Source organism: Mustela lutreola, chromosome 2 (assembly GCF_030435805.1).
Source record: "Mustela lutreola isolate mMusLut2 chromosome 2, mMusLut2.pri, whole genome shotgun sequence".
Taxonomy (NCBI): domain Eukaryota; kingdom Metazoa; phylum Chordata; class Mammalia; order Carnivora; family Mustelidae; genus Mustela; species Mustela lutreola.
The window spans coordinates 99433770-99448741 of record NC_081291.1 but is presented as its reverse complement, the minus strand read 5'-3'; the positions used below and the strand labels follow the sequence as shown (position 1 = coordinate 99448741).

The following is a 14972-nucleotide window of genomic DNA, read 5'->3' as shown; positions in this document are numbered from 1 at the left end:
GTCTTGACACGGGGCTTAGTCTCACAATTCTGAGATCATGACCTGAACCAAAACCAAGAGTTGAATGCTCAACTGGCTGAGACACCCAGGTGCCCCAAGCTAGATTTGTTCTTTTCCTAGGTTGTTCAGTGTTTTTTTTTCTTATCATGAAATGGTGTTCAGTTTGGTCAAATGCTCTTTCTGTATCAATTAAGATGATCATGTGTTCTTTTTGTCCCTCATTGCATTAATGTAGTCCATTACATTGCTTTTCATATGTTGAACTATTTTTTTGTTTGTTTGTTTGTTTATTAACATAAATGTATTGTTTCAGGGGTACAGGTCTGTAATTCATCAGTCTTACGCAATTTACAGCACTCAGCATAGCACATACCCTCCACAGTGTCCCATCACCCAGCCACCCCATATCTCTCACCTGCCTCCCCTCCAGCAACCCTCCATTTGTTTCCTGTGATTATGAGTGTCTTATGGTTTGTCCCCCTCTCTGGTTTCAGCTTGTTTCATTTTTCCCCCCTTTCCTCTATGATCCTCTGTCTTGTTTTTCAAATTTCTCGTATCAGTAAGATCATATGACAATTGTCTTTCTCTGACTTATTTCCCTTAGCTTAATACCCCCTAGTTCCATCCATGTCATTGTAAATGGCAAGATTTGAGGCTTTTTTGATGGCTGCATAGTATTTCATTGTGTATATATATACATATATATACATCTTCTTTATCCATTCATCTGATGCACATCTAGGCTCTTTCCATAGTTTGGCAATTGTGGACATTGCTGCTATAAACATTGGGGTGCACGTGTCCCTTCCAATCACTACATTTGTATCTTTAGGGTAAATACCACGTAGTGCGATTGCTGGATCGAAGGGTAGCTCTATTTTCAACTTTTTGAGGAACCTCCATACTGTTTTTCAGAGTGGCTGCACCAGCTTGCATTCTCACCTACAGTGTAGGAGCGTTCCCCCTTCTCCGGTGGTATCTCATTGTGGTTTTGATTTGTATTTCCCTGATGCCGAGGGAGGCTGAGCACTTTTTCCTGTGTCTGTTGGCCATCTGGATGCCTTCTTTGGAGAAATGTCTGTTCATGTCTTCTGCCCATTTCTTGATTGGATAACTTGTTCTTTGGGTGTTGAGTTTGATAAGTTCTTTATAGATTTTGGATACTAGCCATTTATCTGATATGTCATTAACAAATATCTTCTTCTATTCTGTTGGTTGTCTTTTGGTTTTGTTGACTGTTTCCTTTACTGTGCAAAAGCTTTTTTATCTTGATGAATTCCCAGTAGTTCATTTCTGCCCTGGCTTCCCTTGCCTTTGGCGATGTTTCTAGGAAGAAGTTGCTGCAGCTGATGTCGAAGAGGTTGCTGCCTGTGTTCTCCTCAAGGATTTTGATGTATTCCAGTCTCACATTGAAGTTTTTCATCCATTTTGAGTCTATTTTCGTGTGTGCTGTAAGGAAATGGTCCAGTTTCATTCTTCTGCATGTGACTGTCCAATTTTCCCAACACCATTTGTTGCAGAGAATGTCTTTTTTCCATTGGACATTCTTTGCTGCTTTGTCAAAGATTAGTTGACCATAGCGTTGAGGGTCCATTTCTGGGCTCTCTGTTCTGTTCCATTGATCAATGTGTCTGTTTTTGTGCCAACACCATACTGTCTTGATGATGAAAGCTTTATCTTACTCTTTCTTCTTCTTTTGGGATCCTAATTATTGTTTTTATAAGATTTTATTTATTTATTTATTTATTGGACAGTGAGACAGTGAGAGAGGAAGCACAAGCAGGGGGAGTGGGAGAGGAAAAAGCAGGGAGCCCAATGTGGGGCTCAATCCCAGGACCCTGGGATCATGACCTGAACCAAAGGTAGATGCTTAACAACTGGTGCCCCATCCCAATTATTCTAATATTGTTTTGTCTTATGGTATCACTTACCTCTTGAATTCTCCCCCTCATGATCCAGTAATTATTTATCTCTCTTTTCTCAGCTTTCTTTATTTTCTATCATTTGGTCTTCTGTATCACTAATTCTCTCTTCTGCCTCATTTATCCTAGCAGTAAGAGCCTCAGTTATTAATGTAAATGTTTATAGCTACAAATTTCCCCCATCACTGCTTTTACTGAGTCCCATAGGTTTGGTATTTGTATTTTTTATTTTGTTTTTGTTTTTAAGTTTTATTTAAGTAATCTCTACACACAAGGTGGGGCTCAAACTCATGACCATGAGAGATCAAGAGTCTGATCTGACTGAGCCAGCCAGATGCCCCTATTTTTGTTTTTCTTCATCTTTAAGTATTTTTTTCTTTCTTTCATCTTTGTTTTTTTTTTTTTTTTTTTAAAGATTTTATTTATTTGACAGACAGAGATCACAAGTAGGCAGAGAGGCAGGCACAGAGTAGAGAAAGCAGGCTCCTTGCTGAGCAGAGAGCCTGATGCGGGGCTTGATCCCAGGACCCAAGCCAAAGGCAGAGGCTTAACCCACTGAGCCACCCAGGCATCCCATATCTTTTGTTTTTTTAAAAAATCTTCTTTATTTGAGAGAGAGAGTGCAAGCATCAGCAGGGTGTGGCGATAGAGGGAGAAGCAAACTCTTCACTGAGCAGAGAGCCCAACTTGGGGCTCTGTCCCAGTACCCTTAGATCATGACCTAAGCCAAAAACAGACACTTAACTGACTGAGCCACCCAGGTTCCCCTCTAAGTATTTTCTAATTTATCTTGTGATTTCTTCTTTGATCTATTGTTTGGTTGAGTATATTGCTTAATTATCGCAAATTTCTGAGTTTTCCATTTTCTTTCTGTTGTTGATTTCTAACTTTATCCCGTTGTGGTCTGAGAATGTACTTTCTATGATCTACCTTTTAAAATCTGTTGTGACTTAATTTGTGGCCTACCATATAGTCTGTCCTGGAAGAAGTCTCATGTATACTTGAGCAGGTGATGTATTGTGTTTTTGTTGAGTATAGTGTCCTTTATAAATCTCTTCGCTCTGGTTTATTATGTTTAATTCCTGTTTCATTACTTATCTTCTGCCTGGTGTTCTGTTTTTTTTTTTTTTTTTTTAGATTTTATTTATTTATTTGACAGAGATCACAAGTAGGCAGAGAGGCAGGCAGAGAGAATAACATGAGCAGAGAGCCTGATGCAGGGCTCCATCCCAGGACCCCAGGACCACGACCCGAGCCGAAGGCTGAGGCTTTAACCCACTGAGCCACCCAGTGCTCCAATGCCTAGTGTTCTGTTATTGAGAGTTCTGTTATTGGTATTAAAGTCTATTTAAACTATTATTATAGAATGATTTCTTCCTTCAGTTCTGTCAATTTTTGCCGAATGTGCCTTGATCGTGTTATTAAGTGTATACATTTTTTTTAAAGGTTTTATTTATTTATTTATTCGACAGAGATCACAAGTAGTTAGAAAGGCAGGCAGAGAGAGAGAAGGAGAGGGAAGCAGACTCCCTGCTAAGCAGAGAGTCTGATGTGGGATTCGATCCCAGGACCCTGAGATCATGACCTGAGCCGAAGGCAGCGGTTTAACCCACTGAGCCACCCAGGCGCCCAAGTGTATACATTTTTTTAAAAGATTTTATTTATTTGACAGACAGAGATCACAAGTAGGCAGAGAGACAGGCTTAGAGAGAGAGAAAGAAGGAAGCAGGCTCTCTGCTGAGCAGAGAACCCAATGCAGGACTCGATCTCAGGACCCTGAGATCATGACCTGAGCGGAAGGCAGAGGCTTTAACCTACTTTGCATGTTATTGTTTTTCAATAGCATGCAAAAACTCTGTTCTTTATATAGTTACAGCCCCACCTCTTTCAGTTTTTGTCACATGATTATATGTTTATACATGTGTGTCCCAAAACATAAACCAATAATTCTTTTTTTTTTTTTTTTAAGATTTTGTTTATTTGACAGACAGAGATTATAAGTAGGCAGAGAGGTAGGAAGAGGTTGAGGGGGAGAAGCAGACTTCCTTCTGAGCAGAGAGCCCGATGCGGGGCTCGATCCCAGGACCTTGGGATCATGACCTGAGCCGAAGGCAGAGGCTTCAAACCACTGAGCCACCTAGGTGCTCCTCTTTTCCTTTAAAACAATATTTTCCTTTAAAAATTTTTTTAAAATTTAAATTCAACTTAGTTAACATACAGTGTGTTACTAGTTTTAGGGGAGAATTTAATGATTCATCAGTTACGTTGCATCAAGTTGTGCTCATTACATCAAGTGCCCTCCTTCATGGGCATCACCCAGTTACTCCATCCCCCTACCCACCTCCCATCCAGGAACGCTCAGTTTGCTTCCTATAGTTAAGAATCTCCTATGGTTTTCCTCCCTCTCTGTTTTTATCTTACTTTATTTTTCCTTTCCTTCCCTTATTTTTTGAAAAAGACTTTTATTTATTTATTTTAGAGAGAGAGAGTGTAAGAGTTGGGGGAGGGGCAGAGGAAGAGAATCTTTTAAACAGACACTCCACTGAGTGGGGAGCTTGACACAGGGCTCAGTCCCATGGCCCATGAGATCACGAGGCAAAACCGAGAATTGGATGCTCAACTGACTGAGCTGGCTAGGTGCCCTTCTTTTTAATTTTTTTTAGGTTTTTCTTATCTTTATTGAGATTTCCATTTTGTTCATATATTGTTCGTTTTCACATCTTCCTTTAGTTTTTTTAAGATGGTTGTTTTAAAGTCTTTGTCTAGTAGATCTGCCATCAAGTCTCCCCCCCACCCTTTCTTCCCCATGGATAGTTTCTGTTAATTTTTTTTTCCTTTAAATGGGCCATAATTTCCTGATGCTTTTCATGTTTGTTACTTTTTTGTTGGAAACTGGACATTTGAATTTAATAATGTGGTAATTTCTGAAAATCAGACTCTTCTCCTTCACCAGTGTTTGCTGGATTTTGTTTTTGTTTTTTGATTGTTGTAGTCTGTATCTGTGCCAAGGATCAACCTGAGGTGTAAACTTAAGGTTTTCTCAGGTTTTTTTCAGCCTGTACCCTTCCCTTAGCATGTGCCCTGACATTATAGTTTCCCAAATGTGCCTTTGCCTTTAAATGTGTAGTCTTCAGTGTCTGACTCCCAAAAAGGGTGAAGACAGAACAATGAAGAGGAAAAGAAAAGGACAATGGCCCTTTAAATTTCCTGGAAGTCACTTAGCTTCTTTTCTTCTCTGAAGTTAGAAGTAATAATCACTGATCAGATCACAGAACCCTGATATTTGGAGCAAAGGGTTCTTCTTGTTTACCCTACATGACCTGGGGGCAAGCTGCTCCTGGTATGCTGTGAACAGCTGCCAGTTGTGGGAATGGGGGTGGGGAATGGATATTACTGTGCTCAGAGCTAAAATTGTAATTAACCACAAATTGTCATTCTAGTTTTTCCTGGAATTTGCAAACCTCAGTAGACTCCACAGAGTTCTAAAATACTTACTTGAGATAGATTCTGCCAGTGCAATTGGTGTCTAGGTGCAGAGACAAATTCCTGGTACTCTTTACTCTGTAGTCTTCCCAGAATTCTCTCTTCTTGGACTTTTACAGTGGGACAGAATTCAGGAAAGCCATTCTGATTTCTCAGACTTCCCTCTTCTGCTGCTTCTGTGTAGTGTTAAAAAATATGGCAGTTTGTTTTCTGAGATTTCTTGGGTCTGTTACCCAACCCACTTTGGTCTCAATTTTCCCCTTCCTCTCTCTTGTTCCTGTCTTGCTCAATTTTGGTTCCATTCTCAGAAGTGTCTTCTAACTGTGGGCCCTGTCATGGAGTTCTTACATGTCAATTTTGAGTGTTCATAGGACTCTAACAACTATAGTCCTTATGGCACAAGTGTAAAACCCCTTCCAGATTCACCTGTTTTCATATTAGTGCAATAGTGAATATTAGTGAATACTAATGATTTGGGAATCCTCCTGTTTTTATGACTGTTAAATACTGCCTGTTGCTTTTTCTTGTTTTCTTACACAGATGCTGACACCTTGTAGTTCTTGCAGCCTTAGTGATTTGTGTCCACCCACTTCTATTTTAATGTTTGTGGGGGACAATTTATGTCACTATGTTTTGATACAAAAACTGTTTTTGGGGTTTTTTCTTTGATACCTAGTTGTTTTGTTTTAATATAGGGATTCAGAGATTTAAAAAACTTTGCTATTACCATGTCATCAATCCTTTCTTTATTCTTTATCTTTACCATTTTGTATGTTCATATTGTATATGGCTTTTAAATATTTTAGTTGTCTTTTTTCCTTCAAAATCATATAGTTTGACTTTTTTTTTTTTAATCCAGCTTGATAGTCTTTCTCTTTTAACTGGAGCATTTAATCTATTTACATTTAATATGATTACAGATGTGAGTTTAAATCTGTATTTTTGTTCCATTTGTTCTCTGTTTCATCCCTTTAGATTTATTTTCATTCATCCTCATGGTTCCTTTTTTTTCCCCCTTTGTATTATACATTCGAGTTCTGTTCTTCAGCGGCTGTTTCAGAAATTCTTAAGCATCCTTAATTTGCAAAATACTGATATTAAAAGATGCCTTTATCTTCCTCCTGAATTATAAACAAAATTGGAACATTGGTATTCTATTTGCCCTACTCCCAGCTAATACATTTTATTATTGTTCATTTTAGCTATGTTTTACTTTTATTTATTTTTTAAAGGTTTTTATTTATTTGAGAGAGGGTGAGAGAGAGAGGAGGGAGCACAAGAGGGAGGAGGGGCCGAGGGAGAGAGAGAAGCAGACTCCCTGTCACGTAGGGAGTCTGATGTGGGACTCAATCCCAGAATCCTAGGATCTGACCCGAGGATCATGACCCGAGCTGAAGACAGATGCTTAACTGACTGAGCCACCCAGGTGCCCCTTAGGTATATTTTTAAATCTTCATAAGAGCTTATTTTATGTAGTCAGTGTTTCTTTGCAGTATTCATTTCTTTGCTCTTTATTCCTTTCTGCATTTTTGTCTTTTTAATCAAGCAATCTTTTGCATGAAGCATCTCCTTTAGAATTTTTTATAGACTAGTTCTGTCAGATTTGTTTTGTTTGCTTGAAAATGTCCTATGTCCTCATTATTAGTGGATATTTTCACTAGATTTAGAATTTTAGATTGGCAATTATTTTCTTTCAGCACATCGAATATATTAGTTCACTATTAGTTTGCATTACTACTGCTAAGAATTTAGCTGACATTTCAGTTGTCACTCCTTGAAGATGATTTTTTTTTCTGTAATTCCTTTTGAGCTTTTCTGTCTTTGTTTATCTGTACTTTAATATTATGTGCCTAGGTGTGATTTTTTTTTCTCTGTTTTGTTTGCAGTTTGCTGGGCTTCTATAATTGGTGGATTTATGTCTTTCACTGGCTCTCAAAATTTCTTTGCCATTATATCTTCAAATCCTGCTTCTTCATTTTTTCTCTATTTCTTGGATGGCAATTATTTATGTATCCTCTGAATGTCTGCTGTGTTTTCCTGAATGTAGCATAGAGAACTAAAAAGATGGAGTCTGTTCTACGTTCCTTTCATTTATTTGTTTAATTTTCTCTTCTGCTTTCTTATCTACTTTAAGCCTGTGATTTGAGATCTTACTTTCAGCTATTGTAATTTTTGTTCTAAATTTTTATTCTTTTTCAAATCTTTTTGTTTCTTTTCTTTTCTTTTCTTTTTTAAGATTTTATTTACTTCTTTATTAGAAAGAGAGAGAGAGCATGAGAGGGGAGAAGGTCAGAGGGAGAAACAGACTCCCCTGCAGAGCTGTGAGCCTGATGTGGGAGTTGGTCCTGGGACTCCAGGATCATGACCTGAGCTGAAGGCAGTCTCTTAACCAGCTGAGCCACCCAGGTGCCCTGTTCTGTTTCTTTTTCAGTTTACAGTTCTCTAGTAAAGTTTCAAGCTTTGATTTTTATTTCTTGGAACATTGTCAGCATAATTGTTTTATTGTCTCTGCCTAATAACTGCAGTATCAGAAGTCCTTCTTTCTTAGTTGGTTTCTTTTGACTGTTGTTTCTGTCTCTTTATGTCTTATTTCCTGTATGCCTTGGTTATCTTTGACTATTTGCTGGATGTTGTATTTGAAACATTTTCTGGTGGGGATATTTTAAGGCCCTTTTCCAGAGAAGATTTCATTTGCTTCTGCCAGGTACATGGAAGCACTATTTTTCTTTAAAAATTTTTTTAAAAAAGATTTTATGTTTGGTTATGGACATTGGGGAGGGTATGTGTTTTGGTGAGTGCTGTGAAGTGTGTAAACCTGGCGATTCACAGACCTGTATCCCTGGGGATAAAAATATATGTTTATAAAAAGTAAAGAATTAAAAAAAAACTTAAAAAAATTTTATGTTTTAGAGAGCAAGCATGAGCAGGAGTGGGGGTCAGAGAGAGGGAGAAGCAGACTTCCTATTGAGCAGGGAGCCCAAAGTGGGGTTTGATCCCAGGACCCTGAGGTCACAACCTGAGCTGAAGGCAGATGCTAACCAAATGAGGTACCAGGTGCCCCATGAAAGCATTTTTTTTTAAGATTTTATTTATTTATTTGATAGAGAGATCACAAGTAGGCAGAGAGGCAGGCAGAGAGAGGGAAGCAGGCTCCCTGCTGAGCAGAGAGCCTGATGTGGGGCTCGATCCCAGGACTCTCAGATCATGACCTGAGCCAAAGGCAGAGGCTTAACCCACTGAGCCACCCAGGCGCCCCTGAAATAGTTTTTAATTTGGTATCTTCTTGAGATACTGAAATGACTCAGGAGAGGAACCAGTTTCAGTTCATGGTATGGACAGTTTGCTTCTAGTTAACTCTTATCCTGAACATTGTAGTCTTTACAGTTAACAATTTTAAATGTTTGGGGGATGGCATTTTCATAGCTCTTTCTTTGGATTGCCAAATGCCTTTAGGGAAATAATGGGTTCCTATCTCCTTGATTTTTTTGCCCGGTACTTCCTTAGTATTGTGTTAGTTCTTTAATGCTTGTAAGAAAAATAGTTTAATGTTTTTTGTTTGTTTTTGAAAGTAACCTCTGCCCCCAAGAGGGGGCTCTAACTCATGACCCTGAGATAAAGAGCTGCGTGCACTACTGCGTGAGCAACCAAGCTCCCTGAATTTAATGTACTTTATTCAGCTTTCTTAGTTGCCTTTGGAGACAGAGCTGCTTACTCCACCATTACCATTTCATAGAATTTAGTCTTACCTAGACATGTTTATGTAAAACAGATGTATGAGGTGATTGTCTGATTAATTTGTAGAAAACATCTAAGCTAATATATGATTGTATGATTAAGATCCATTTTGTTTAGCATACTTTTTATATAGCAACTGCCACTTATCTATAAGTTTCTATATGCCAGGTATCTCACTCTAAGGACTTTCTATATGTTGTATGACTTAATTTAACCCATGAGATATAAGCATTACTGTGTTCCTTCTTTACAGATGAAAAAATCAATGCTCAAAGAGGTTAATGAGTTTGTCAATGTCATCTAGTTACATAGTTAAGCTGTTAGTCACTCTGGCCATCTGACACTGAATGCTAAACCTCTATACTTTATTCTTTATAGTGCTACAAGAACATATAACACGAGGACCTGATCTGGTCATGGGATTAGGGAAGTTTTTCCCGAAGAAAGAAATCTGAGTCAGGATCTTAAGGTCAAGTATGAGTTAACTAAGTGAAGAATAGGATAAGAGTGGCCAGGCCTTGAATCTGGAAAGACGACATTTTGATGATTTGAAAGAGGTCCATTGTGGTAGTTAGGGAGATTGTCAGATTATGTGGCTCCACACTCTTTGGGGATATCAACCACCATTATGTCTGGTCTACAAGGATGTATTCTTCCCACTTTAAAATTCTGGCTGACTCTTGGGACACCTGGGTGGCTCAGTTGGTTAAGCGTCTGCCTTTGTCTAAGGTCAGCATCCCAGGATCCTTGGATTGAGTCCCACAACAGGCTCCTGGCTCAGCAAAGAGCCTGCTTCTCTCTCTGCCTACCTCTCTCTCTAACAAAACTAAACAAAACAAAAAATCTTTAAAATTATGGCTGACTTTTGATGGTGTTAAAATAAAATGAACACAGCACCACCTCTGAAGTATTTTTGCCAGAAAATACTGAATCTGAATCTAATAAAGCCTCTAGATGTAACCAGTTTACAAGAAATATAGGGGATGGAGAAATAGGTTAAAAGACAAGGATACAGTAAGCCAAATATGAAATAAGGGGAGTTTTGCGAGACTGATGACCTATTTTTTCAACCAAAAAAGAGGGAGTGGCACTGCTATAGATTAGAAGAAATTTTAGAGTGCCACATGTGGACTTCTGGATCCTGATTTGGAAAAAAAATAAGACATTTTTAGAACATTTGGTGGGGAATAGAACTTGGGCTAGGTAATAAGTGGTAGTAAGAAATTATTGGTTTTATTTGATGTGATAATGGTATTAAAACTGTGTTGAAAAAGAATTTGTATTTGAAATTATACAGTATACATTAGAAATTATTATAAAGAGAAGTTAGCATAAAATATACAGTATACATTAGAAATGAAGAAGAAATAAGAATGAAAGAATGTTGGAGCTGTATTCATGGGTTTATTATATTCTTTCTCTATTTTTGTGTATTTCTGAAAATTTCTCTAATGAAAAGTTAAAACTAGCTGAAAGAGTTGTAAAAGCAGGAGGGATTAACATTGTGTGTGACTGAGTTGTTGAAAGAGACCAAAGCTTAAAGGAGAGATAGTATGATATCAAGTACAAAAGTGGCAGAATTTGAGACTTTGTAACATGTTATTAGGTTTTTCTGAAAATAAAGTGGAAAGACTACATCCCGTAGGCCAGACTTAAGGGTGAATAGTAAATTGTTTAGTTGGATTTTGCTATCTGAAGCATAAGAAGGAGAAGGATGCTTTGGAGGAAACACTGACCTGGCAGCCAGGAGGCCGCCTACTTTTCTTACTAATCCTGAGAAGATCATTATCCAGTCAAACAAATAGTGTTCTCTCTCTCTCTCTCTCTCTCTCTCTCTCTGTGTGTGTGTGTAAAACCCATAATGTTTTATTTGTAGAGGAGAACTAAGATAGAGTTTATTCTAATCATTCTTAAAATCAGCTAAGAAGTCATACAAATTTTGGCACAGGAGACACAAGAATGGCTTAAATTGCCGAATAGCTAATAGGTTCTTTTAACAACTGAGCCACCCAGGTGCCCCTAGTTACAGGTTCCTTTAAATATAATTTCCCTTAACACCTATTGCACTTTTTCTTTTTTCATTTAGGCAACGTGAATATTTTTTCTTGCCAAGCTACTTCTTCCAATTTTACAAAAGATACTATTATCTCCAGCAGCCCCTAAAGCCTAGGAGTCCAGTAAATCATCAAACACACTCATGACGGAAAAACAGGTAAATGTAAAATATTTGAAGCCAGTGTTTCTTGAAGTATGTGTCAAAGAATATTACATCTACGTATATGAAAAATCTTAAAGGATTCTTTAGTAAAATAATTTTTGGGAAATCTTGGGTTAAAGATTATCTAATGATTTCATCATTCTCAGACTTCACAAATAGGTTTTAGCATACAGTATTTCCTGTTTATTTAACATTAGTCTCATGAACATTTAATTAGTGTTCTGTAACACATACTTTAGAAAAGACCGTTATTGGCTTTTCAGAATTTTCAAACAGTTACATTATTCTTAAGAGAGTTATTAGAGAACAATATACATTTATATCATTTGATCATTCAGAATATGTAGCATTATTTACAGAGTACTTGGTTTTTATGAGTCATAATAGACTAACATTGAGATGTCCACACATTTGGCTCCAAAACCAGTTATCTTCAATAATTTTAATTCTGAGTCATGAATCTTTGTGACCAGAAGACCTACAACATAAGTAAGGGCAAAGAGTGTAGGAGGGAGGAGAAGTGTGGAAAGGATAAAGAAGGTGAAGAAACTCAGCAGTCAAAAGGAAAGATTAGGCGCTGTTAGTAATAGTGCTGTGATGAGGGTAATTTGTTTCTTTCTTGTCTTGAGAGATTCTTTGATGTTTAGGGGCATTTGGATGTGGAGAGTAATACTTTTATATGTACTTTGTAACACTTTTATATATACTTTGTCTGTTACCTAAATTATTAATCTTAAAGGTATTACAGTATTTAATACTATAGATCACTAGTGAAAACTATTGTGTAAATTTTATTTTTCAAGCACTTTGAAAATTCACTCAAATTCCCTTTTCAAATATACTTTAATAACTTAAAAAGTAAGTTACTTCACACAGTGATTTCAAATTGATCATTAAACGACTTATAAACTATTATCATGGATTTAATTTTATTTATTTATTTATTTCCTTAATCTAGAGAGTTAGGATTCCCCTCTCAGGTTTATGGTATAAGTACTTATTTAGAATCAGAGATGCAAACTTGGGAGAGTCTCTCAGAGGGATTCTATTAGAATCAGTTACCTAGATGGACAGACTCCTTTTTATAGTTGGACCTTGTCTGCATCATTGGTTTTGACCATTCAGATGTTTTGATTTTTTTTTATTTTATTTATTTTTTTTTTTTGGTGACCCTGCTCATTAAGTGATACTTGTTTTTGAGTGACTTGCATTTATTGACTGTTCAGTTAACATGACCTAATATGCAGGTGTTTCTTTCTCTCTTTCTTTTTTTAAACCTTGGTCAAACTTTTTTTAAGATCTTACTTATTTCAGAGAGAAAATGAGAGTACACACAGGAACAGGAATAGGGTTAGAAGGAAAGGGAGAAGCTCTGTGTGGAGTTCTATCCCATGATTCTGAGATCATGACCTGACCTGAAGTCGGATGCTTAACTGACTGAGCCACCCAGGGACCCTGCAGCTATTTCTTTTGAGTAGGGCTTGGTGTGATTCAGTTAAAAAAAGAAAAACTAAGGTCTGTTTGGTTCACTGATTGGTTTTTGATTGGTGTTTTTGATTTAATTTATCCATTAAGACCGTATGTATGTATGAGTATGGAATTCTGTAATATAATTATTTGTGCTTATTTGCATTCTTTTGGACTGCTAATTTTGTTAGAAATTTGTTTTAATTTTAATAATTATATGTGCATAAAAATTCATATGACAAACCTTTGGGGAAAATTTTCCATTATTCTGAAAACAATGAAATTATATTCAAGAGGGTGTTTCTTCTCTTTACATGTTAAAGTTAATCCTTTTCTTGCTCCTTATAATTACAGCGGGAAGAAGCAGAATGGGAAAGTATAAATATGCTGTTGATGAGGCATGGCTTAGCACCTTTATCTCTAGTCAAAGGAACTGATCTTAAAGGTAACCAGATCCTATTCTTGATATTCCTATTCTCACTAGAGCCTATTCTTTCTCATTATGGTAAAAAATCTCTTTTTCCTTTTAAAACTTTTTATCTTTTCTTTTTTTAAATTAACATATAATGTAGTATTTGCCCCAGGGGTACAGGTCTGTGATTCATCAGTCTGACACAATTCACAGTGCTCACCATAGCACAAACCCTCCCTAGTGTCCATCACCCAGCCACCCTATCCCTCTCCTCCATTCCCCAGTAACCCTCAGTTTGTTTCCCGAGTTTAAGAGTCTCTAGTGGTTTGTCTTCCTCCTTGGTCCCATCTTGTTTAATTTTTCCCTCCCTTCCCCTATGAACCTCTGCCCTGCCTCTCAAATTCCTCACATCAGAGAGGTCATATGAATTGTCTTTCTCTGATTGACTTACTTTGCTTAGCCTAATACCCTCTAGTTCCATCCATGTTGTAAATGGCAAGATTTCATTAAAGCTTTTAAATCTTAGATATTTTTTGCCTTTTATTTTTACCATCTGTGTTATATTCCAAAAATATAGATCTCATCGTTTTTGACAAACAGTCATCACAAAGGATGAGGCAGAATTTGAAAACATTGGTGGAAGAAACAACACGCCAACAGAACATGATCCAGGAACTCATAGAAACTAATCAGCAGCTTAAGTAAGAAAATAGAAAGAATTCTCTTTTGAATTGCTTTTGTATAAGTAGTATGCATTCTAGAATAATTGCCTTGAAAATAATTTTTGATTTTTTTATCTTAATTTTAAAAAATTTAAAAAATTTTTCTATTTTAATTAAATATTAAGTTTAAAAATATTTTTACTAGGTAAATCTTATAGTAATAGCTTAGATTAGATATGTAATGGTGCCCTATATTTCTCCTGTTGTTTTGTGCTATATGATGGAAATTTTAAGAATGCAAAGAAATTTTAGAAATTCAATGTTGTTAGATGGGTGTGTTTGTTGATGTGATTTATTTTTATTATTAAGGGAAGCATTTGTGTGTCTGTTATTAGAAATGAACTTCAGTTAGAACAAAGCCGAGCAGCCGATCATGAACAACGAGCTAATGACTTGGAACAAATTATGGAGAGTGTGAAGTCCAAAATTGATGAACTGGAGGATGAATCCCTAAATAGGGTTTGCCAGCAACAGAATATAATAGAAGACCTTCAAAAGGAGTGTAGAGCGTTACAGGTATTGATTTAAGTGTTTTCATAGATGATAGTACTAAAGCAACTTATTAAGGTCACAGGTGACTTCTGTGTTGCTTAATTCAGTCGTCTTTATCTTATTGACCTATCAGTGTTGCCTTCTTAAAATTCTTTGTTTGTTTCCAGAATATCCTCTCTTCTGGTTTTCCTCTAACCCCACTGGTCATTCTTTAATTCCTTTGCTGGTTCTTATCTTCCTATCCAGCTAGTACTGGGATTCCCCAGTACTCCTTAGACTTTTCTCTTTCTTATATATTCTGACTCTCTTGATGATATTCAGTCTAATGCATAACATAAATTCATTCATAATTTTTAATCTGTAGTCCAGGCATCTTCCCTAATTCCAGATTGATAACTTGCACCTATTTAATATTTCTACTGAATGTCTAATGGGTATCCTGAACTTTACATGTAAAATGGAGTTCCTGAATTTCTTGCCCAAACTTATTTTTTTAGTCTTCACTCCAGTCCAGGTCACCT

General features: G+C 36.8%; 1 protein-coding gene across 8 annotated transcripts in view; it reads left to right on the top strand.

The window, feature by feature from the left end:
* Positions 1-14972, top strand: part of CEP70 (centrosomal protein 70) — a 113602-nt gene that overhangs the window by 37170 nt on the left and 61460 nt on the right. For 4 of the 8 annotated variants that reach the window (XM_059162753.1, XM_059162755.1, XM_059162749.1 and 1 more), the window contains 4 exons: positions 11227-11352; positions 13180-13270; positions 13815-13938; positions 14295-14475. In XM_059162753.1, coding sequence (XP_059018736.1) covers positions 11338-11352; positions 13180-13270; positions 13815-13938; positions 14295-14475 — 411 coding nt within the window. In that variant the 5' untranslated portion in view covers positions 11227-11337. Of the gene's footprint in view, positions 1-7641; positions 7812-9518; positions 9610-11226; positions 11353-13179; positions 13271-13814; positions 13939-14294; positions 14476-14972 lie in introns of all 8 variants that reach the window. The other 4 variants (XM_059162751.1, XM_059162747.1, XM_059162750.1 and 1 more) reach the window with 3 other exon arrangements.